General features: G+C 38.9%; 1 protein-coding gene across 1 annotated transcript in view; it reads right to left on the reverse strand.

Annotated features, from left to right (window-relative positions):
* The window catches only part of LOC104038858 (complement C4), a 52,787-nt gene extending 33,073 nt beyond the window's left edge, over positions 1–19,714 (reverse strand). The window contains exons 1-12 of the mRNA XM_075723613.1: positions 19,647–19,714; positions 16,716–16,908; positions 15,473–15,656; positions 14,665–14,735; positions 14,278–14,363; positions 12,976–13,058; positions 11,783–11,870; positions 6,872–6,977; positions 6,566–6,689; positions 4,079–4,194; positions 3,006–3,173; positions 2,064–2,261 (exon numbers count right to left, since the gene is read on the reverse strand). Coding sequence (XP_075579728.1) covers positions 2,064–2,261; positions 3,006–3,173; positions 4,079–4,194; positions 6,566–6,689; positions 6,872–6,977; positions 11,783–11,870; positions 12,976–13,058; positions 14,278–14,363; positions 14,665–14,735; positions 15,473–15,656; positions 16,716–16,908; positions 19,647–19,711 — 1,482 coding nt within the window. The 5' untranslated portion in view covers positions 19,712–19,714. The remainder of the gene's footprint in view (positions 1–2,063; positions 2,262–3,005; positions 3,174–4,078; positions 4,195–6,565; positions 6,690–6,871; positions 6,978–11,782; positions 11,871–12,975; positions 13,059–14,277; positions 14,364–14,664; positions 14,736–15,472; positions 15,657–16,715; positions 16,909–19,646) is intronic.
* Between the last annotated feature and the right edge of the window lie 5,047 nt (positions 19,715–24,761).

Raw genomic sequence — 24,761 nt, forward strand, 5'->3', positions numbered from 1 at the left:
GTCAGTCTTGTTTTTGTCTTCTACACTAACAGGTCATCACCCCCAGGAGGGTATCAATCAGCTTTATTTAATCTGTCATCAGTACTGAATCTTTCAGATGGTATGGAGGGGTTGGAGCAGGAGGTTTCACTTAAAAAGTATTACTCAGTGTAAAGTGTCATAGCCTGGCCCTTAACTGATTTCAGCCCATCTTGCACTGTTTAATTCCTTTCTTCCTATGTTATGCTAATTATGCTCATGGGTTGTCAGAGGAGTGGGAAAGACACAGTTGCAGGACTGATAGTGCTCTTCCCTGAACAAAATACATGCAGTTTTCCTAAATGCACAATGAATGGGCTTCAGGAAGAAACAAAGCCATGGTCTGAAACAAAGCCTGGTTTGAAATCCTCACTCTCTTCATTGAGGTGACCAGCGTTTGGGAGAGAGCCTCACCGCTGAGCTCCAGCAGTGTCTCCAACCTCCCCTCCCACCCGCACTGCCTGCCCAACACTATGCCTTCCTGGAGCCCAGCAGCAGCAATTCCCAATTCCTACTCTATGCTAAGTCATCCAATTAAAATAAACCACAAAACCTAAATTTAACTCCTAGGGATATAATTATTCCAATATATCAGAGTCTTATTAAAAGTAAATGGGAACTGGTGCCCATAGTGCTTATCATCCTGGGAAATTTAAGCTGCCAAGGGAAATTTTGACTAAGAGAGGGAGAAGGGGATTTAAAAACATTTGACATTCAACAGATTCACTCCTGGAATGTATCCATGAACACATTTGTCTCCTTCAGCAAAATAAATACTTTGCATTCCTGGTCCCAGGCAGAGTAGGATTGGTCCCTGGTTTTTCCATCTATAGAACTGTTTTTCAGGCCCAATTTCAGGATGCTACTTAGGACCATAACAGCCAATGTCTTCAGTGATTCTTCATGACATTATTTGTTGGAAATAACAGTGACCTACCTGTCAGTTAACATCAGGTGCATGTAATATAGAGCCATGTTAATATAAGAATCATGTGTTATTCATGAAATGAGAAATTATTAACTGCAAAAGGCATTTTCTGAGGTATTCAAGGTGCCCTAGTATACAACTAGGTTTTCTAGTTGCAGGGACAGAATCTTATGTATATATATGATTTGCCCACAAAAAGGTGAGCAGTTCTGTAATAGCTGAAAAAAACATATTTATACGAATAAGACCAATAAAAATAATATTTAACATTGGCTTATTATGAAGAAAGAATACAGATTGGAAGGAGTGGGAAAGAATGAGATCTGGATTAAGAGAAATCAAATTATCATAGATATCATAGAAGTTATCTGTCTAGGATTTCAGCTTTCAAGGCCATCAGTTTAGTATTTTTCAAAAATATCCACATAATTATGCAGACAAACATTACCCCATATGGACCTATTAGACTGCTATAGACTGTATTAGAAACCACAGATTAAAATTTGTAATTATGTGTCCTTCAGAAGAAAAAATTACAAAGATTTATATATTACATGCCCTCAAATATACACAAATATATAAAAATAACAGAATCATAGAATTAGTTTCTGGAAGGGACCTATGGAGATCTCTGGTCCAACTGCCTGCTCAAACATGAGCTATCCCCAGCGCAAGATTAGGTCAGATGTGGTTTTCTCTAGTTGAATGTTGAATATTTCTGAGAATGGCAATTCCCTAAACTCTCTGGGGAACCTCTTCCAGTATTACATTCATCACTAGTGAAAAGATTTTTCCAAAATGAACCTTCCAGGTCATAATTTGTAGCCTTTGTCCCTTGCTATATTGCATGGCACCACCTAGGATAGTTTGTCTCCATGTCTGTAATTCCTCTTCAAGTAATTTTAGGTTTCTATTAACTCACTCCTAGCCTCTTCACCAAACTGAACAAGCCCAGTTGCCTCAACCTCTCTTGATAGGTCAGGTGTGCTAGGACACTGATCATCTTGGTTGCCCTTTGTTGGACTCTTTCCAGTTTCCCATGTATTAGTAACTAGACAGATGTTCTAGGTTGTATAATTTCTAAAAGAAATTACTGATATGCTACTATTCTGTTTACCATATAATAGAAATAGTCAATCTTTCCACTGCCAGACTGATGAATGTCATTCAAGGTGATGCGTAAGGTATCTCCAGGTGCCACGACAGTATGTGGGATGCTGATGCTGAGGTAGTTCAGGGAAGCAGACTTGTATCTTTCAGCTCTGATACTAGTTTCAGGTGATTCCAATTTTTCTTTTCCCTCTTCAGCCTTTACCTGTCAGGGAAGGAAAGGACAGAGTAGTGTGTCCCTCAGGAGACAACATCGAGTGTTAACCCTTAATTCATATTTTGCCAGGTTATTCAGAAAATGCTGGGAAAAGAGATGAGTTGCTGCTGAGACCTCATTAGCAGGACCTGGCATCAAAAAATAGGATCTTCATTACTTTATTCTCTCAACCTCTTTTGTCTCTTGCTGTATTTGCCTTTGATATTTTTCAGGCTTGGCTCTTTCTGAATCAGAATCGATGGCTCAAAAATCACAAAGTGATTTTGTACTTTGACAGCTTTTCTCCCCTTTTATATCACGCACGTAATTGAACACTCTGAATGTCCAGATGTAACCTGCTGTCTGTATTGTTCAGGACTTTTTCCTTCACTGTCTTCTCATAGTTTTCTGTCACTTCTCATGGTGATATTCCTTATAATCCCATTCCCATCCTTCATACTAGGAAAATGCACATCCAAACCACAAAAAAAAGCACCACTACCACCGATGTATGTACTCCCAAAGCTCCGATGTATGAGAGTGTCCTTCACTTCAGTAAGAAATCCCTTAGGCCCCTGGTCTCCCTAACATATCTTACACAATCTGGACAAAGTTGTGCAGATGGTGTAAGAAATCACGGTCCACCCTCTGCTAAAGTAATGAAAACTGATCATCTTCACAGTCATTTGTAATTGTCTTACGAGCTGTTCTCAGTGGTGTATTTTTAAACATGGATGTTTGGGTTTTCTTTACCATTATTTGAAGCATCTGAGCATCTCCAGGGATGTCGAATGTAAAGGGGATTAGACCGTCTTTATTAGAAAGTGCACTCTTCTTCATTGGGGCTTTTCCAGGCAAGGTAACAGTAGCAGTTACAGGTAGAGAGGCAGCAGGAGAGCCATCAATCAAGGTGACAGATGCCTATTGGAAAAAAATGTTTTTCTGTTACTTAAGGAAATGCCTGCATTTAAAGAATACCCACAAACAAGAAGCAATTATTTTTATAAACTGATAAGAAATACAAAACTGTACACATTAGTGTTTGAAAATTTGAACTTTGAGAGAAGGGAGTAGCAATTGACTCAGTCTGGACTCTAGCTAAGGTAAAAATCTGTGAACACAGATTAACAGCTGCCCCAGATTTTCACTTAGCATCTATTAGATCTCAGCTCACCCCAGAGATATTTGTCTTGAACTATTATAAGGTAAATTTCTGACTTTAACTCTTTGTAGAAAACTTCGTAGAAAAACTTGAAGGTGTGAAGTTTGAAACCTCAAAATCTTAAATGCATTTTTTTAAAAAAAGACAATACCCTGTTTTAGTTTTCAGAATTTTAATTTGATATGGGATTAATTGATTAATTGATCCAACATTATTATTTTGTGTTCAAAAAACGGGTAGATGTGGCACTTTGGGACATGGTTTAGTCTAGTCTACCCTTGATTGGTTTAGTGTGGACTTTGTAGTGTAGGTTAATGGTTGGACTGGATGATCTTAAAGGTCTTTTCCAACCTAAACAATTATATGATTCTATGATTTTAATCTTTTGATATGCAAGTGAGGAAGAGACTGCTACATGTTTTATAAAACCTGGTAGTGCAACAGTGCACAGATTACTTCCAGAACAGAAACAGCATTTTCTGGTTTCAGTTTCCCTGCTCAGGTTCTGTGTGTACAGAAACGAGACAAACCAGACACACAAACAGCAGCTCAGGACCTATTCCTACAGAGCTCCCTCTGGATCAGATAAGGATTCTATAAACAGGGCAGATATAAATCCCTTGCTATGGAGGCAGACGAACATAGTTGGCTAAATACTACTTACCACAACAGAGAAGGGGGCTCCAGGCACAAAATACTTTTTGGTGTTGGACAGATCAACAACATAAGGAGATTTCACAAATTTCACATTGCTGAGTTCCTCTTCCCTTATCTCACCACCTGTTAATATCAAAGAGTATGTGTTGCTATGGGAGCAATAACTGTGTACTTGCATATTACCATAGCATCCATCATTTCTGTTCTCAAGATTAATTGCATTTTTAGCAGCGTATATAAAGAAAACTGAAATATGATCCCTCCCCAAATAGCTTCAGTCCTGAGAAGAGGAAGAGATGGGTGCAGGAGGATGGGGAACACAACCAGAGACAGGCCAGCACAAGGGCAGCACGACGCGTGCAGTGCTCCAGCGAGAGGGACTGGCAGGTGTGTGCTCTCAACAGCTCACACACAGAGACCTGCCAAGTGGTTTGTTACAACATAAAAATTCCCCTTTAACACATGGATCAGAACAAGGTGCCTGCAAACTCATAGTGCACTGGTACCACAGAAGCCACTGCGGCCATACACCTCCCTTTCCGAGCTGTCGGGGCTTCGTTTCTGAGGGAAGGCTACATCAAAGTCCAACATAAAAGTCACTCAGAATCAGTAGGGGAGTTTGGACCTTACATCTCTAATTTTCTGAAAGAGTGGTGGGGTTTTTTCAGTTTTGACTACTGGTAAGTGTTAATATTACCTTATATCATCTTCTGCAACTTTGCACCTACAAGACAGCTTGAGCATCTGCTTCCCATCTAAGATTCTTCTAGTTAAACCACTCATTCTTCTGGTTAACTTGTAGTTAAACTACCTATAACAACTTCTAAAAAAAACCAGTTACATGGCTTGCTTTAAACTAAGTGCCTTTAGAGACATACTTTCATCGTCCTTATTTTCCACTTTAAGACACCAAGGTTGAGAGGTGTCAGCAAAGCCCACCAGCCTTGTCCTGTCATGCACATTATTAATACCAAACCCAGCAAGTACACAAGTGTGGAGGCAGCCTGGCTGTGGGGGAAAGAGGAAGCATGCGCAGGGTGGTAGAGACAACACTACACCATGCGTTCTTGTGTCCATCATGCCGGTGTGGTAATGGGTGGTCTTTCAGCCCCTTTTGCCCTTGCAATAAATGTTGCAGCAATCGTGCATATAGTACCAATAGTAGATTATACCATAGAACTGTACAGCTGCAATGCATTGGACTTAATTTTAGGATTCTAAAGAATCCTAATTAATATTTAGGATTTTTAGGAATTTTTAAGATTCTAGTAATTCTAAACTAAATAACTAGACTCCTTCTATAGCCAATGGGAACAGAGACCTCTAGAGTGCAGTTCATCCCATCCTTTTTCTGTACTGACTATACAAAGTGCCCGAGCATCAAGCTCTGACTAGATATTTTACTTTCAGATATCTAAAATAAAAGGGATCAATCTCTATAAACAACAGGAAAAATCTCGCCCATGTTGGAAAGGTCAGCTTCGTCGCAGTTTCAACTTCAGAGGTCAGCACTGAAGCTGCACCTCTCACTTTAGCCTCATATGACTAACACCACCACTTGCTACAACCAAAATAACCCACCAACCACTGCATCTAATTCAACTCAGTGGTCACTTGTGGGTAGCTAACATATCTGGGGGCTTACTCAATGTGCTTAGCACTGCTGTGAACAAATACCTACACAAATCCCTTGTAATGATCTGTGGAAATATTTATCTGTCTTCTAGGTAAACAAAGGTAAACAGCCACTGAAAAACTTCTGGATACACATGCTCCATGCTCACGTCCCGGATGAACAGCAAGACCAAGCTATTTGGACTGTGTTGTACCTGTGCATATGCCAAGTATTAGAGACTGACAAAACTGTCAGGAGGCATAAGAGGGCAAACAGGACTTACAAGGGCTAGATCTTCCTCTGCATCTCACTGATCTTCCTCTGCATCTCACTGTGGCTGTAGTACATATGCCTCACCTTTAGACCGACAGCTTAGCCAGCTAAGGTACAAAGCAAGCTAAGATACCAAGCTCAACTAATAACTTTGTATGTATGAAAGGAGTAGACATGGCTGCGGCAAGTGCTCAAACAAGATCTCAAGGGGAGTAATTTATTTGTGTTCATACAGCTGTCTGGTGCCATTTCCGATGGACTAGGTTATCTTAGATACCCTCACGGGGCTGTTTAATATGGGACAGACCCTATAGGAGAGTACTTACAGGAGACTTGAGCACTGCTGGAGCAGTGGTGGAAGACCATACAGAACTGCATAGGGCATTTAAAGTGGTACTAGACATTTGTGTTCAGATAAGTGAATCCCACCCAAGGTAAGTTTGTGTGCAGAAGGGGGTCAAATGAGATTGTAATGCACTATAGCACAAGCAAGATTTGCAGTGAAGGTTTGTCCAGTGGGACAAGGTTTCCCACATGAAGGATCCTGCTAGAGAAAGATCAATGTAAATATTACAGACTGTATCAGCCAAGGCATAGTATACTCACTTGCAGTTTCTACAGTGGTAACAGCAACATATAAATGAAAACCTTCCAGACTGGAAATACTCTTTCTTAATTTCTCTTCCAGAAGTGCTGTATTTAAAGTAACTCTTCCTTTTCCATTTTGAATCTAAAACAAAAGTAGGAAAAAAAAAAAGTGACAGCGCTTGCTGGTTTGTTGCCATTAAATTTAAAAATTCATTGCTTATAGTATGCCTACGATATTACAGGGATCTGTATTTCAATGATTTCTGACAATATTCAGCTCACCTGCGATAAATCAGAATAGTTCCACTGAACTCCAGTACTTACTGATTGCTGTTGTTCCAGGCCTGGAATAAAGACTTTTTTCTCGTTTTCATCAATTAGGGCAAATCGCACATATGCAGCACCTTGAATCCCTTTCCCGTAAGAGTGTCTTTGGAAGGAAGAAAAGTGAGGACGTGAATCATTACATTAATAAAAAGCAAGCATAAATCAAACTAATAATTTTATGCTGAAATAAAATAAGGATATCTGTAGGCATCCCATCTGTAACTAATAGCTTGAAACCAGAAAAATAGTCACACTCACTGATAACACAAACATGAAGACTTTTACTGGGCCGTGTACAAGGTAGTGATTTCAAGTGCAGACAAATATATGGAGTAAAACACATTGGCAGAATCACATGTGGAGACATCATCTCCTTCAAAGGGAGCAAGGGAGGTATCCAGTCTATTTAGCTTGAATTAACAGCTAATTCCTTTGTATGAGGTACCTCACAAGCAGAGCATTTAAAATAGGCGGCCAGAGAATCATCTTAGGGACTGATATAAAGTATTTGGTACCTTTGAAGACCTCCAGAGACAGATCCTACCTGCTGAAATTTTAATGCCTGCATTAGGCAGAGTAGACACCCTCCACCCCATGTCTTTCCTGTTGATTTAGGCAGTGTAGCACAGGGACCTCTTGTAAGTGAAATATTTGCCAGATAAGTATCTGGCCAGAACACCCCTGAACTCTCCATATAGGTCATGGAGAGAGAGGACAGGGCATGTTGTTGCACCTGGCAGGCTTCTTACTCAAGGAAACAGTGCTAGATGGCATCCTCCTGCAGTACAGCATGCAATGTGCTACACGAGACCTGTCACAGCCATGGTGGTGTCTTTTGCTTGTGGAAATCCTGCTGCTTTTCAGTTCTATAATGGCTTAATTTTTTTTAAACAAAGCCTCTTTCAAATTGACCTGATCAGCAGCACTGATCTATACCCCTGAAACTAACTCAGAGTCAGCTCTTATGAAAACTGCTTAAAATGCCAGAACTAATAACTGCGGGAAACAACAGTCAATATACCAAGTAACTGTTCATTACATGCATGGCCAGTTCAGAGAAATAAGTTCAATTATCACGAATTCCATATGTTGATTTTGATGAAAGTCAGGCAGGCCTGTGTAGCACCACTAGGACCTTTTCCAATCGACAAAAGAACAGTATCCAGTCATTCAACCCCATTTTTCCTTTTAAATAATTATGATGCTAACGAGTAGTGAAGTATGTATGAAGGAGTTGCACAGTCCATAAACTCAAAATTGAGTGCTGCAATAACATAAAGAGAAAATTTTATAAAGGATTATCATATTAATCCTTTAGTTATCTCATATCACTTCATATCACAATATCAAGTAATCATGATCAAAGCTGATAATTATTCAACAGAACCAAATAAAGAAGGGAAGGTGAGCAAGAGGAGATTAGACAAGTTGAGTTTGTTCAGCCAAGCAAAAAGAGGTGGATACAGGGTTCTGTCTGCTCTCTCAAGGTGTCCTGGGGAAAGGGAAGATCAGCACAGTCAAAGAGCTCAAGGACAGTGGGCAGAAGATCAACAGGGTATAAGCTGGCCAGGGGTGAATTTAGACCAGAAATAAAACCCACTAGAACTGCGGGGGGTGGAGGATCAGTCTTCCACTTGGACACAGTGCCAGGGTGCATGCAGCAAACCTAGCTACTGCACTCTGTTTGGACCACGTTAATGAAATTAAATTAAATGAGCGCAGTGCTGTCTCGGAGGCTGCGGCCGGCTGGCACAGCCCAGCCCAGCCCAGCCCATGCCGCTCTATCAAACCCCCTGCCTTCCACAGCAGGGTGGCCGCAGGCAGACCTGGGGTGGACCTTGGTCCATGATTCCTCCCGAATCGTTTCCAGGAATTGTTTGGGGAGCGCTGTATGGCTGGGGCCAAGCCCGTTCCATTCACCAGCCGAACCGTTGGCAGCCAAGATCTGGGGCTCAGGAAACTTTCCTGGAACTGTTTAATTTACTACCCAGGTGGCTCAAATATCTCTTCTGGTGTCATGTTCAAGTGCAGACAAAGGTCCTACTGTTTGAGAATAATTCCTCGTGTAAGGAAAGTATCTTAAGAAATAATATCTCAAAAGATATTAAATAATGTTTGAGCATAATAATAATTTGTTTGCTGCTTTCAGTTTGGAGGGCTTTCCAGAGTCAAATGCAAGATGAAACACAAATGGTCATGGTAGTGATGATACTTCTAGTCACATGCACTGACATAGTTCAATGTTAATATTTGATGCCTGTTTAACTAAAGGCTACTGTAAGCCAAATTACTTACAAGGTTAGTTACTCTCAGCACTTAACAAAGTCACAAACTGTGGTTGTATAGAGCAGGCTTTTTTATTCTTATCTGTATATTATATTAGCAATTTCTATACGTAGATCTTTCCTCCCTTCTGTATTGACTATCTCCTCTCTGCCTTCCCCATCGGATACTGTGATAAACAAACAATCCAATGGTGACGTATCAATAAGATATTCTAATACTATTCTACTATGTGTATGCTTGTAAAAGGCAACACTCAAAGGGGCTTTTCCTAGGAAACTTAATGAAATACCTTGATAAAATTATACAAGTTATTCTGTACAATTAGTAAGTTATTAGAATCTAACTTCACTGTTAAAACATCTCCCAACAATGTCACATGTGTATATTTTTGTATTATTCAAAAATAATTGCAAACCATTAATAGTCAAAACACTGAAAGTGAGTGGATACAATAAGATTTACAGGCTTCAAAAATAAATACTGGTTATTTAATAAAATACACACAGTTCACTTTCCACTATCGTGGGTATTATTACTGTGCAGAAAATTTGTCCACTGTTTAACACTAAATATATTTAACAATACTAGCTACAATAACTCTGTGATCTTATTTGTGGTTTTGTGTTAAAGAATCTTAAGCAACATGGTGAATCAACCCCAAAAGCCATGAGATGCTGACTTATTTTTTAAGAAGCTGTTCTTAGTGAAGGTCTGACACTACTTGTTGACACTGTGTGTTCAGCTCTCTGCTAACACATCAAAACTGGCCTGAAATAAATCTGAGCTTTTGTCTAGGTAGGGAGAAATAAACAGAGTAACTATTTCTGTGTTATTTAGATAATGCAGAATACCTTATTTCAGAACACATATTTCTTCCATATCAACTATCCAGTATGTTTGGCAATATCCTAAAAACCTACTCAATTTGATAATATTTGCTAATATTATTTTCTGATCTTTAAAGATATAAAAAATCAGGAATCCACAGAAACAAAGAAAATAAAACGTGAGCAAAAAGGTGGTCAGTCTCCTCACTCCTTTGAAACTGAAAAGATTTCTCCCAGCTATGAAAGAAGGCCAGCTGCCTTCAGCTGCCTGTTCTCATTTCATAAAATTTATTCCTCTTCAGAAAAAGACAAAAAAAAAAAAAAAAAAAAAGAGGTATCAAGTTCTAATTTAATCACCATAGGGGCACTAATTCAGATGCCTAACTTTTCACACACAGGTTCTTTGACTTCAGAAAACATAAACTTCTGTTCAAGTGCAGTATTAAGCTTGCTTTTGCCAATTTCTAGTATATTGTTTTTCATGAAGGAACTTCATATACTCTTTCATCAATATGATACCATTTTCATACCATGGTTTTTTTTTTTTTTTTTGCACCAAGTCATCTTTAAAATAGATTTAAAATCTAACTGTAAATCAAACATGTGAACTAATGCTACACTGAACCACTTCACTTAAATGACTGACATGTAGATCCTGGACTTACAAATCTCATATAAATCTATCCTACCAACGCCATCAACTCTAGTTGCTTGACTTCAGCGAAAAGGAGATACATCGCTAAGTCTCCAGAGAATTATTTGATTTCTCTCTCCATCTTTCCAATGTGCAAGGTGGCCAAGGTATTTCTAGTCATTTTGCATTCCAGCTGAGTGGTAACTAAAGGAAGAACATTCTCCTAACAGGTAGTCATTTAGTATTCCTGCTCCTAAGAAACTTGAAAATTCAACAGCCAAGAAGGCTTGATATGTGTTGATGAGCCACTGTTAGATCATACAGCAAATTTAGATCTGTCATTGTGGGGTCAAAGATACCAGAGCCACACAACACAAAATACTTACTCAATCTAGGTTCAGTTTCATTCTTCCAAAGTATTCAAAATATTTTGATGGGTTAAATTTTCATTTTCTGACTTTCTAAGTTACTCTATGTTTGATGCCATTCTAATCTGATATGGGATCAGGTGTAATTTATTCTCCATCAAGACCTGCCTCATGGTGTGGCCAGTCTGAGAGCTTTGTAGCCATGTCTCACGCAGGTCAGTGTGGCACTACTGTGCAGTAATGCACGTGTCTGTAGTGATGGTCATGGAAACTCCTCTGATTAACTGTATTTATTCACCTGGAAGCATTCCTGCATAAAATCATTACTCTCAAATAAGCACTAGCTTATTACTTCCAAACCACTGGGCTCTGAGAAAATTTCATACCCAAACTTGAACCCATCTCTACTTGAATTATATTAAATAGCAACATCTGAGGCTTTAGAATGTTTCTAAATGTTTAAACCAAAAAGTATAAAGAAAAGCACGTTATCGGTTTGCCTAGAACCTTACTTAGCAACACAGAAGAGAATCCTAAATAGTCACCTTTTTACTTGCAAACTGAAATATTCAGAAAATCTTGTTCCATTTTGATCACCACGACTTGGACCCTGGTAGCATTTTACACTGATGTCTCAAGTTAGTAGTGGAAACAGAGAGTATATATGATTAAAGTCAGATTCAAGTAAAGCCAGAAGCTGGTTAACTGTTAATGACAAGAAAAAGGATGAAGCTGCGAAGTTCATTATCTACTTATCTGCCTCCTAAAATGACCTCGCTGTGAGCACACCTACTTTGCTTCGATATCAAACACAAAGTTTTCATTCCAGATGTGGTAGTATGGCTGAAGTGGGATGAGTTTGACTTCAAAAGATGGAAGTTCTGCATGAAAAAAAGAAGACAAAAGGTCATGACATGTGAGTTTCAAACATACCTTAAAGTCCTGGCATGTGGCAACACCCACTGAGAGAATGCAGCTGCACTGAGAGGATGCTTTAGTTTGAATCAGCAGTGCACTTCTGAAGCAAATCTCCTGATCATTTTCCTTTATTCTTCTTTGCTTCATATATTGGAGCTGTCTTTGAGCACACAAAATTGATTTATTCATAATGAAAATAAGCCAGAATATAAGCTCTAACTGCTAATGGGCATTAAGTGCCCCAGACTAGAAGCAATCTGAAGTAAATCCACTCTGAAATGTGTTGAGTGTGGACATGAGGTCCTCAGCATCAGCTGTGTCACTCTGCAATTTGCTCCTGTAAAGCCAAACTATTTGCTACTGTAGATATAGCCAGAGTAATTTCCTCCTGGATATAGATGTTTGCAGAGGATGCAGTAGTCTCCACTATTGTTACACCCACTAGCTAAGGCAAAACCAGTTTTGTTAAACTGAGATTTTCATATAATCCTGAGGTTTTCTTTTGCCTTTAAGAAAAAAAAAAAACCACACTAAATTTTACAAGAAAGCATAATTTCAGTGTAAATAAATCAAGCCATTTCTTACCTCAGACTGTTAAATTTCTACATTTTTACTTTTTCCACAATGCCCTTACTTTTCTTTAAAAAAGCTCCTCCGAGCATAGGAAAAACTCTAATCAACTTCCAAACTGAATTCTACTGAGAGAAAATAGGCACCTTTTTCTTTTATTCTAGTCTTCATTGAAAACTTTAGGCAGAATTGCAATGATTTTAAAATGGAGCTCATCTCCATTTTTTCTGCAGTAGGAGAGCCATTCTGAAAAAGGATGTTTTGTGAAAAATGTTAACGTTACTAAGTCTGTATAAGAATAAAGGTGTTTTTCAAATATAAGTAGAAGGCACACAAAACCAGAGTTCTTCTGTGCATCAGAGATAGCAATGAGGCACTGAAACACTGTGAATCTCGTCCTTAGTACCTAACTACAGACAGGTTTAATCACTGTAGTATATCTTTTAACACATATTGATGACTTCATATATTTATAATGCAAATTAAATATTCTCTTACCATAATTTTTAACTTCAAATTCAGCAGAAGCATTAGACATTTCATACTGATGAAACCAGGCTTTGATTTTCCAAGTTCCAGGCCTAAAGTTCGATTCAGCAGAAAATAATTAGGATTCCTCAGATATTTTACAATGCTAATATATTTAAATTATCAATAAATGCTAATATTTTCCTTGCTTTGATCTTATCCCAGAACAAATTTATTAATGGATTTCTCTTTGCTGGGAGGAGCCAGCAACATATTTCCAAATGTTCTAGGAAACACTCAAAAAGACTATGAGAAAGTGCAAGATAATATATGTGCAAACCACATGTAACATGCCCTTTGAAAAGGGCTCAGAAATAGAGAACTCATCATACATTCCCTCTAGCTTATCTTCACTGTGATGTCAAAATCAATCTAGCATGCAAGAACACAATGAATAGTAAGTAAAAGCTTGACTGTTTGAAACCAGAGGTAATTAATTACACTTTGCAAACTGAGCCCTTACAGAAGTGCTCTCTTGAATGTAGTCATACAGTTGAGCAGATTATTTAAGTAGTTTGCTGAAGTGTTCCTTACCAAGATAAATGTTGCTAATTGCAGCATATTAATATTACTCGTCTCTCCAAGATGAGGTGCTTAAAGGTAAAAAGATATTAACCATAGGCTGTACCTCTGCTCCACGGTGAGAGAAAGACAATTTTGAAAGGTAATCCAAGCAATTCAGCAGTTAAAAATCTTAAGTACTTCAACAGGTAAGGGGAATGAATCTGGATGGTTTGATCCTACTGATAGGAGGTGGGGTTAGTCCTCCTCGCTTTAGACTTTATGCTGTGAGGTCTTTCATCTGCGTAGGTCCCCTTGGGCTCTTCTACAGCCAACGGAGAGAAACCAACAGTGCTGAGACATGGTACACCTCATCCTGACATAGGCATCTAAAACAGGTCCGATGAATCACAGCCTAAATATGTGACTTTCTCTCCAGGGTCAGAGAAGGGAATGTGGGGTGACCAGCTCAGGTGTACACCCCTACACGGCAGGAGGCTCCAGAGCTGTCACAGTGCGCCGTGGTGCTTCCCAGGCGTAATCAAACAAAACTGCAGGCTTTAGTGTACCTTGTGCCTCCCTGCTGTTATAAATAAATGATGAAGCAGACAATACACTAAGAAAAAAAGAGAAGAGGGGAAAACAGGAAAGCAGAACAGGAAGAAGGGAAGGGAAGGGCAGGATGCTGTTTTTAGTTTGAAGATAGTTTTGCTGCAAGAGACATTCTGGCATGTGAACTATTTTAATGCACAAGGCACAGCAGTAACATACTCAGCAACGTCAGGTATTTCGAAGGTTTCACTGAACGCTGCTTTTATTTTCCGGTCTGACTTTTTAACCACCATTCCTTTTGAATTCTGTTGAGAGAGAGAAAACAAACATAAAATTATGCACCAGGTGTCAAACATTTACATGCAAAAGCTCAAGGTCCTAAAGAACAGAAAATGCTCTGCTTACTTTCCTACTTTAATATTCACATTACGTTTCCCTCCATGGTCCTGATAATGGCCAAAATGACTAGATGTATCTCACAATGTGTAAATACTAATTTCTGGAGAGGAGTCATAGCTATAGTTTTACTCTTGGATCTTTTCTGCAAGTTTTTCTTAGTTTTTGTGCTGAAGAAGCACTCGTTAACAGTGTTTTTTGTATACTTACGAGCACAGCAACCGTAACTGTGTCATCTGCTGGCCTCATAGCATTGTCCAGAATGAAGATCCTGTATTTTACTGTTTAACAGAAGAACAAATGTGTTCACACATTTATTTATGGCCTTTCTAGATAGTAATTATTAGTACAAGCTCTAAACTGAGTTACTGAATTTGGGATAAAACACTTTCTTTTAATGAAAAGAAGTCTGAGAAATTTCCAAGAAGACTTGCATTCTTCCATAGGCTTTGTATGTTACATGACCAAACAGATAGCTTTTTGAAGCAAATTCCAGAAAATACTTAGGGCGCTTCACTCACTTTCACATTCCTTCTGCAGTCAAGGCCTGCAACCAAACTCAGGAACTTTTTTGACTTCCCTGTCTTGTTAATTAAATTGTTAAGCAACAGAACAGTTGTAGTCTTAAAGTGCAAAGGATACTTATTGCTGGTGTTGCAAGCAGAAGCAATAGGAGTTTTCTTGCAGGCTTCTGACAAATTTGTTTTCCAAAAGAAAGTTATTATTAATCTTTTGAACAAAAAGGAGCAGATGGTGTCTGGCTCCTATTAGAAGAGGGAATGACTTTTTGACTCTGGTGGCATTTCCGCATGGTTGCCGCAATGTGCAGCGCGGACCCTGCAGAAGCCCTGGCTGCAGAAGGTGAGTTTAAAATCTGGACTGGCTGGTAAGCACAGAGATAGCTGGAGTTAAACAAGAAGGATTTACATTAAGAAGGACCAAGTCATTATTACTTTTCCTAATCATGCCCTTGTAACATCTGTTTTCAACAACTGAAAGACAACATTTGTATTTTAACCTTTGGAACTTGGTGTGTATATAGGCTTATCTGTCTGAATAAAAATGTAGCCTTTCTTGGAAGACAGGAGGATGCGAATCCTTTGAACAGTGTTCTTATAAAGCTCCGTGCTTTCGGTGACTAGCAGAACATATGGCTGATCACTCTTCTTAAACCGATGCTGTTGCAGAGTCCCTGGCTTGACCTGAAGAGGACAAAAGGAAAAAACCCAGAGTCAGATATGAACTTGGTAACTTTGGGGCCACACAGCTGAGGACCAAAACCAGCTGAACTGCTTAAATAATTTTATTAGCACCATTCAACAGAAGATACTGAATTATATGTTTCTTACTGGATGTTACAGCTTTCTTAATGGGTGAATGTTTCTTTTTAAGTAGAAATACTATCTAATCCCCCATTTGCCACCATGGAAATACACATTCTTCTGTCCAATGGCAATAACTCAAGCCCAGTGAGTTAAACGTTAAATTCTAGTTACCATGTTATTTGGTAGCTGTGGCAGCATCCTCTAATCCTTCACCTGCTAAAATCCTGGCTATGAGATTAGAGCTTTACCTTATGCAGGTTAATATGATATTTCTGAAGATCATGCTCAAGAGAAACCTGATTTGAAAGCTAAGATTTTAGCTTTGGGAGTAATCAATCAGAGCTAAACTGAGTCTTGCTCTGTGCTGTTTTCCAACCAAATAGCCTGAACTGGTACTCCTGAACTAAATGTTGCCAGACTTCAAAGAAACATGTCAGAAGCAAATGATGCAAAGCAGGGTGTAAAGAAGAATTAATCAACTTACAGGTTTGCAGAAATATCACAGGCTTTGGTCTGAGAGACTGCACACTTTTAAAGGTTTCTTCTGTTTTGTAAAAATGGCCAGTATGCCAAAGGCATGAGTGCAGTCTTAGTTTAAGTGATGCAGAACAACAGAGAGTGATAAAACAATTAAATATTTTTAAATTTAATTTCATCACTGATCTACAGTGATGAAAAGATCTTTAATCACCATGTGACAGAATCTTGAGCTTGCTTGTTGGGCACAAAAGAGCACTCACAATCACCACTGAAATTATATTAGGCAATGTTTTATTAGCTGGTTGGGTGAATAGGGTGCTGCTGTCACTGGAATCAGTGTCTTGTCATCTGTCTCTAGGGATCAGTGTTGTCTCTGTTCCCATATACTCCCAGTACAGATTATGTGTTTTTTATCACCAGATTAAAACATTTACATCACTATGATGGTAGACTCACCATTACTTTTTTCATCTCTTGGTAGTTGTTGTTTTGGTTAAGGTTAAAGATGACCCTCTCTGATAGCAGCTGATTTTCTGTCTCATCTTTGAAGTATGCAGTAACTTGCACAGGGCTCTGTGCTCCATGGACTTGAACTGTTACCGTCTCATGTGTGCCCAAATGTACCACATTTGGGGCAGTAATAAGAAATCTAAAACAACATAGAAGCAGATTGTCCAGCGTGTAGGCTGATTTTTGCGTAATACAAGAATCCCCAACCAATACAAATTTTAAAGAAAAAAAACCAGATTCTCACAGAATAGTTGAGCTTGGGACTGGGGGAGATCACTTAGTCCATCCCCCTTGTTAGTCAGAGTAGATGTTAAAAGAAGACAGTTTCTCTCCAACTGATCCCCAAATTATGAACCATCAAATTTAGGTCCTACAAAAGATTAGTCCCTATAGATAAGAGAGAAAAAACCCCTTGCAATATGTCCCAGTGACTGCCAATGCCATTTACAGCCTGGTTTAACTCAGTTCTATAAACTCAAGTTTCTGGAAACAAAACCAGGCTGTACATTAAAAGACAATTAATAGATATTGATAAATACATATTTAATACTACAAAGTCATGTATCTTCATGTACTAGCACCTACATTACAACACCTTCTTCTTTAATATGTCAGGAGGTATCAATTTCCTATACAACCATATGTATAGGGTTTTAAGTAGCTGATCTTCATTCAGATGTCACTGTGAAATGCTGGTAATGAGAGACCACGGAAGGTGAGGCCACAGCCCTGGGAAGGGCTGATTTGGAGGCTAAACTTTATTACTTTCCTTTATTCTTAACTCTTCTCTGGTGCTTCTTGGTAACTAATTTCACAACCTTTAAAATGTAGATCATCATTCTTGCCCTCTTTTTTTTCAAGTATTTTTTTATACACAAAAATCAGAGAACTATGCGAAGAGCTATGTCTTAATGATATAATGGCACATACACAACGAAGAGTTCTGAGCTCAAGAAAGCTGCTTTTGGAAAATGATTATTCTGCAGAAGACTTGGAAAATGAAAGGTAAATGATTTTACCATTATCATCAGAATGGGTTGGATGAACTTCCTCTTTTTTTACTTTTTTTTAAATATTTTTTTCTTTCTTAAATTTATAAAATGAAAGGCGGGGTATAGGAATAAGGGAATAAAACTGATATGTTTTTTTCAAATGAAACTCAAATTTACTTCCTTTTTTTCTGATGATAATCATGGTGCACTGTGAAAACAGAATAAAAATTATGTCTCTCCTTCCATATGATTAGTGAAATGCATCATAGGTGGTCTGAGTCTTCACACAAACTTAGGGATCTTGGGAAAGAAAAACAGAACAGCCTTCAATAAACGGTAAAAAGTTTTATCCTTTTTATGTATACATTTGTGAAAATACTTTCTAATGTTTCTAGTTTGTAACGAATGATGAAACTTGTATTTCAGTTACATCTACCCTCATACAATGCTTGATCTTGATCTTTATTGTTTTGTTGTCTAATTTTCTTGTCTAATTCATTAGTCAGGCAGGTTTGGCATCTATATACATTCAAACGCTTGAATGTTGAGAAGAAAGTTTTCATTTTCAGCTGTGTCCATTGTATTTTCTCAAAGGCATTGAAGGGGTTTTACTCTAAAAGTGTCACGGCATCACACACTCAGAGTCTGTTGGCTCTAGCAAAAGGTGATGCAAGACCTGTCTTCACATATGGAAAAGAGAGCATAATGCTTTCTCTCTGCCATAGCCTGCAGAAATTTAGGGTCTTTTTTTTTACAGCGGTATAGTTAGCCCTTTAAAAGTTTACCTATGCAATAGCTTGGACAGACATGGTCACTAGCCTACACTGCCCATAACCTCAGCTAGCCAGACATAAGCCAGATCTGGTCTCGAAGCTTCATGATGGTATTTTCCTGACATAATGTTCAGTTTCATATACCTAATACATTCAGCACCTTGTGTTTCCCACATCCAGCTACCTCAGAAAAAACCCTCTCCCAGTCCCCGTTTCCACTAAGATTTTATCACAGATGACAAAGCCTGTGCTTTACTGAAGATGAAGTGTGCCTCAAGATGCACCATAGGTACCCCAATATCAAGTTTCTATGGGGGCCGTAGTTTTCATGCTGATGTGGACACTGGAGGTCAACACCAGACTGCAGGCAGGGGTCTGCACCTGGCTAAGACCTCATAAGAAGAGAAATAAGTATCTGGGCTGGAGAGAACCTCAAAGGTGGGCTGACATGGAAGAGGAGGAGGGTTTGATCTGACTGCCAAAATATCTCATCAAAGCTCTCCTCTGGCTATGGTAAGTACCTGAATACACTCGATCCTGGTGGGAGCAAAGCAAGAGTCTCTTCTGCACCTCTGCCCTACAGATAAAGGTCAATTTGAAAGACCTTTAACATGCTCCATAGGTTTTTCTCAAAGAGTTACACCTATTTCCCAAACCCAGGAATTTGTCCAACTAGAAGAACCAGTATTAACATATGTAAATCTCCACTAAAATAGAGAGGTACAGAAAAATCCTGAAGCTCTCACAAATGTGAAGTCTTTGCTTTCTGCAATGTATAAATCAATTACAGAAAGAAGAGTTATTCTTTCCCAAGATTTTTCCAATCTGGTAAATGTCATAAAATGAAGATGAACAAACAGCAATAACAGCATGAACATCATGCTGTAGTAGGATATTTTTAATTATTTGTTACTGAATGGAGATCTCTCCCTTAAAAGTGACTTAAAAGGGCAGTTTTAAGCTTTTTACTTTTTACCTATTTAAGGTTACACAAATTTTCAACGGTCCAAGAAACAGGCCTTGTTGATTCTCTATCAAGACCATTAGCATTTCCTACTTTCTCTTTCAAGGGATTTGCTAGGAGTGAAGAATTAATAATAAAATGTACTTACGATGGTGTTTGCTGTGTATTGGACAACAGCGAAAAAAAGCTCATCAAAAATACCAGCCTTTCCATTGGAAAACTCTACAACATCTGCAAAACAGAAATACCAAACAGCCACTGTCAATCTACCCTTGAGGTGCAGCTTGTGAGAAATGGGCTGATGGCACATTGCAGCAAAGAACATCACCTGTCCTGGTTATTTATTAATAACTTGCAAAACCGTGCAATCAATAATGATGGACATGCTAGTGATGCACAAATTAATAGCCTGGGGAGAGACATTCTGGACTAAGCCACAATTTTACGTTTGATTATTCATTCATTCTCTTCCCAGCTTCAATATTTTCACGATAGCAACTAAAAGTCATGTGCAGAGAGAAGTTTTCACAAATACTGCAAAAGCAATCCTAAAATCAAACAAGACACCATGGTTAAAGGAGTGGCTGTAAAGCACTTCTAAATGGGGACAAATGCAAGTGACAGGTCCCTTCTCTATGCCATTACTTAACTGCAGGCATCTCTGCAGTCTAGCAGGGGTGAGAGAAAGCTCCTTCTGGTTTAGATAGAATCATAGAATAATAGAATGATAGAATCATTTAGGTTGGAAAAGACCTTTAAGATTATCCAGTCCAACCATTAACCTACCAAGTCCACATTAAACCAGTTAAGGGTAGACTAGACTAAACCATGTTCCAAAGTGCCACGTCTACCCGGTTTTTGAACACTTCCAGGGATGGTGACTCCACCAGCTCTCTGGGCAGCCTGTTCCAATGCTTGACTACCCTTTCGTGAAGAAATTTTTCCTAATATCTAATCTAAACCTCCCCTGGCGCAGCTTGAGCCCATTTCCTCTCGTCATATCGCTAACTACTTGGGAGAAGAGACCAACACCCACCTCACTACTGCTTTGGTGATAGCACCAAAGGAGCTGCGCTGGAAATCTCCCTGTACAACTCAGTCCCAGTCTGTAGTGCTTGAAGACATTCATCTGCTTTAGGTTAAGTGGCAATAAAATGGATGTCTCTGAGCTATTCAGACCAATTTTCCTTTATGGTCAAGACAGAGGGCTTTTCCAGAGGGTAATTAGTCTCAGCGTAAGCACATAAGATGACTCATCAGCTGAAGGCATTCCAGACTGCAGGAAAGACACACAGTGTCTTAAAAGGCAGGATACTCAAAAATAACTGGAATAACTGTGCAGGAACAAACCAGTTTTAATCAAAGGCAAATGAAAGAACAAACTGAAACTCTCATCCAGTCACTTTTTTGCAAGCCTTTACTGGATCATTGGCTCCCAAACGTAATTTTGTTGACTCATGAGAATGGAAAAATGCCCATCTGATTTACAGGCAGGTCAAATCCCAGAAATGATCACATCGCTGCTCTGGGGATAAACTGCCTTTTAATACACCACATTTAAGCCTGTGTCTTTAATTATTAGCCATGGATGTTTTAAATCAGCACTGCATTATTTGTAAGGTGAATTCATGCTCACAAAAAGGGCTCACTGCCCACAATCATGTTGCACTGTGAGGGTCAAGGGACCTCCACCTCACCCCACTCTCTGCCTAAGAGACACCCTTGCCTTGCTCTTCAGACATAAGCAGCTCCAGCAAGAGCTGCTTCAAGATAGGGAGGTAGGGGAAGAGAAGAAGGTGTAAGGTGTCTAACAAACCAGTTCACTATTTTACACTGAGTGTGTCACAAATGTGGTAGCTCCCTCTGAGACAAAAGCAGATGGATGGCAAGTACTTTGTGTCCATTGGTGGTCATAGAAAACACCAGCAGCGGCAGCAACAAGAATGTTTCTGGCTTCAAACTCACATGAGCAAAAGCTAAGTTTTGCCTGCTTTAGACATAAGTTTTTTCAAACAGATAGTCAGTTGCCTTCATCCTTCCTCTTCTGGCTTCCACTCTCACTTCAGCTGTCCCTTATGGAGGGAGAAGGTGAGGAAAGGTACCTGTGGATCCTCAGGGTGCAAATCCATGCTCTTTGGGAGATCTTTACAGGGGATCAGAAATGGGACCTGTTAAGACCAAAGTTATTTTCACTCTGCCCTCCCTCTCCAGCCCCTCATTCCCTCCGCAGTTATGCACTGACAAAACTGATATATTTCCATGCCAAAATCACACCATTTTCCTCAGGGCCTCTGGCCTCCCAAACCCAAGATAGGTGGTGAGGAAGAGCAGAGATTTCTACCACGAAGCTGGACTGTGCTCGGAACAAAGACAAAGGTTTTGTGGAGAAGTTCTCTTGGGCTCACGCTCTCCCTGGGGAGCAAAGAGGCTTTGTTAAACTTGCAGCTGGCAAAATAAGGACTTCCCACTCTTGCATGAACAAAGAGAAGATAATGGAGCAAGTTAATTAAGAGCAGCAGTAGCTGTGGAGCATGCTAAGGCTCCTGCATTTTCAGAGACAGTTTCACTGCTAGGCCTTACACGGCTGCCATCCAAGGTCGGGGCTGATGCAATCACTGAGCAATCTCAGTCACTAAAACAGAACAAGAAATGAATATGAATGGGTCCTTTATTTTTACTCCAGACAAATAAAAAATAAGAAAAAAAAAATCAACATTCGCAAGGTCAAATGCCCTTTTCTTGAGAAACACATAAGGAGTTCTCCCAGCTGAAAAGTCAACAATTTGCAGAAGACTGCAATACAATCAGCATGGATTTCCTACTCCTGAAGTCACAGGAAAGGCAACTGCACTGTGGGGTCACACCAAAATCTCACTGTTGTGCCAGTCTTTATCAGAGGGAAGGAGAGGGGCTTTCCATTGTCTGGGCTGGCTTGTTTGTCAGGGGACCGAGGTCTGTTTGTACAGCTATACAAATAGCCATGTATGAACTCACAGCAAGACATTTTCACAGATCATTTTTTAAAGGGGACCTTGAAAAAGCCATTTTTTGCTTTCACTTGTTTTTAATTGGATTTGCACACTTTTGCTTCCTTGTGGAGTGTGAATGTATATGTGTGTACATTAACAGCTATCTGTAGCAATATGTGGTATAACCATTCTGACTCTTAATAAAGGCATTTTTTTCTCCAAAATATAAACCAGTAACTGTAATTAAACTGGGATTTTTCTCACTGTCTCTCACAAACACAAAAGAGCAAGTGTATATGTAACCATTTATATAATTAGACTTAAAATTCCTTATGCTTTATTTGTCTGCCTCTAGGTTTGTATAAAATGATCATTGCACCAGTTCTCCAGTATCAAAGATTCTTCAGATTGGCTGGGATTGTGATTTCTAGTATAATGCAAAATATTCCCTTCCAAAGCCACATTAAAATATAATATAACTAATAGAATGAAATAGAATAGAATAGAATAAAATAAAATAAAATAAAATAAAATAAAATAAAATTCTCCTGGTTGAAGGTCTCCAGCACATGCCTGAAGGAGAGAACACAGAAAACTCACCCTAAAATAACTTATGTGCCTGTCTTTTTTCTAAAGGCAAAGTCCTTTCCTATTTACTCATCAGCCACTTTTAACCAGGTACGCTATTGATCCTTCTGTTGACCCATAGTCCAGTACAGCATGTGGAAAGCACAGTCTGGGACCAATGTATGTATAAGAACTAGTGAACCCTGAACTCAGGGAGACAGACTTGCTTTACTTTGAATATATGCTATCTCCCCTTTCAGTAGCTTCATTTGAACTTTGTAGGCTTTCGCAGTGTTTTGAGCACCAGCAGTAGTTTTTGTTCTTTGGCTTGAAGTGCTTCCAAAAGGCTTTTCCCCCTTAATCTGCCTAAATACTAACAAGACCAAACTCTTCTTTCACTTTCCTCCTGCACTGTTTCACCTCTGCCTGGCAGAAGGGTACAAAGGACAGCTTCACAAAGCACATTTTGCAAATAAGCACTGCTGTGATATCCTCTTTGCCAAGTTACAGGGAATTGTGGCAAACACAAAAGGCAGTATTTCACTTCTGACATTTCAGAAAATTAGATTTTGAAATCCTTTTTTTAATAGCAGACCATGAAGTGTGGGTCTAATTTGAAAAGTTCCTCTAAACAGCAGGATAACTGCTCTTTATATCAATGTAAATTGAAAATGTAAATTTAAACTATACTTTTTTTCTTTACCATAATCTAGGTCATGAATTAAAAAGTTGATCTAGGCTTTAGTCACTTTTGCCATGAAAAACTGTCCTTTTTAATCTTTATTTTCTTTAAATGTTCTGCATTTAGGGCTCATAAGTGTATCTGCTGAAAAAAACCCCAACCCTATTTAAAAGAGGAAAACCAATATATCCATCGGTATTTCTGCTCTCACTGAGGAGCCTGGATTTTGGAGGGATTAAGCAACCAGCCTTAGTTTTTTTCTCATGGGTTCCTCCCTCATTTTCCCAATGGGTAGGCTCAATTCTGTGATTTTCTTAACATAGTATCAACAGAAAAAGAAAAAAAAAAAAAAGAAAAGAATTTAGGATTTGTGAAAAATGTACAAAACCAGCACTGCTTTTGGGTATTTAATATGTTGTAAAAGTGACCTATATAAGACAGTATGCTTTTTTTTAGGCCAAGCAATAATTGCATTATACTACTGACATAATATTTCACCCTGCTGTAATAATGCATCCTGTGTTTTTGGTCAACTACCTTTTTCAGAATCTCAGAGCTTTTGGCATCTTTAAGAAATGTAGTTCAAATTTAGTAAATATACCAACTAGAGCCTTGCTGAGAGAAAAAGCCATTGGACAGGTCATGGCCAGAAGGTGAGGAGATGTCTGAGCATGCGGGTGGCTCTCTCACCCCAGGTGAAAGTAAATAACTGCTGGAAATGAGGAAGAAAACACGTTGGCCTAAATCATACAGGGTATCTGGGGTACTGCCATTGTTCCCAAACGTCCTGACACTCTGTCTAGTGTCTTATTCTCAAATCCATCCTTTGTGGTTTTTTTCTTTTCTTCCAATTTCATTATAAAAAACAAAGACAACCCAATTTTTCCTCACTACCAACTGTAAAAAACCACACACTACCTACAAAATTTAACATTTTTCAAATATTTTGCTCTTTCCCAACTTCTCCATTCTTCTGGACTGTAACAAACATAATTGTCTCTTTAGGGCATTCATTTTTTCTCCTTTTCATGGGAGCAAAAGATAA

Source organism: Pelecanus crispus, chromosome 1 (assembly GCF_030463565.1).
Source record: "Pelecanus crispus isolate bPelCri1 chromosome 1, bPelCri1.pri, whole genome shotgun sequence".
Classification (NCBI taxonomy): Eukaryota; Metazoa; Chordata; class Aves; order Pelecaniformes; family Pelecanidae; genus Pelecanus; species Pelecanus crispus.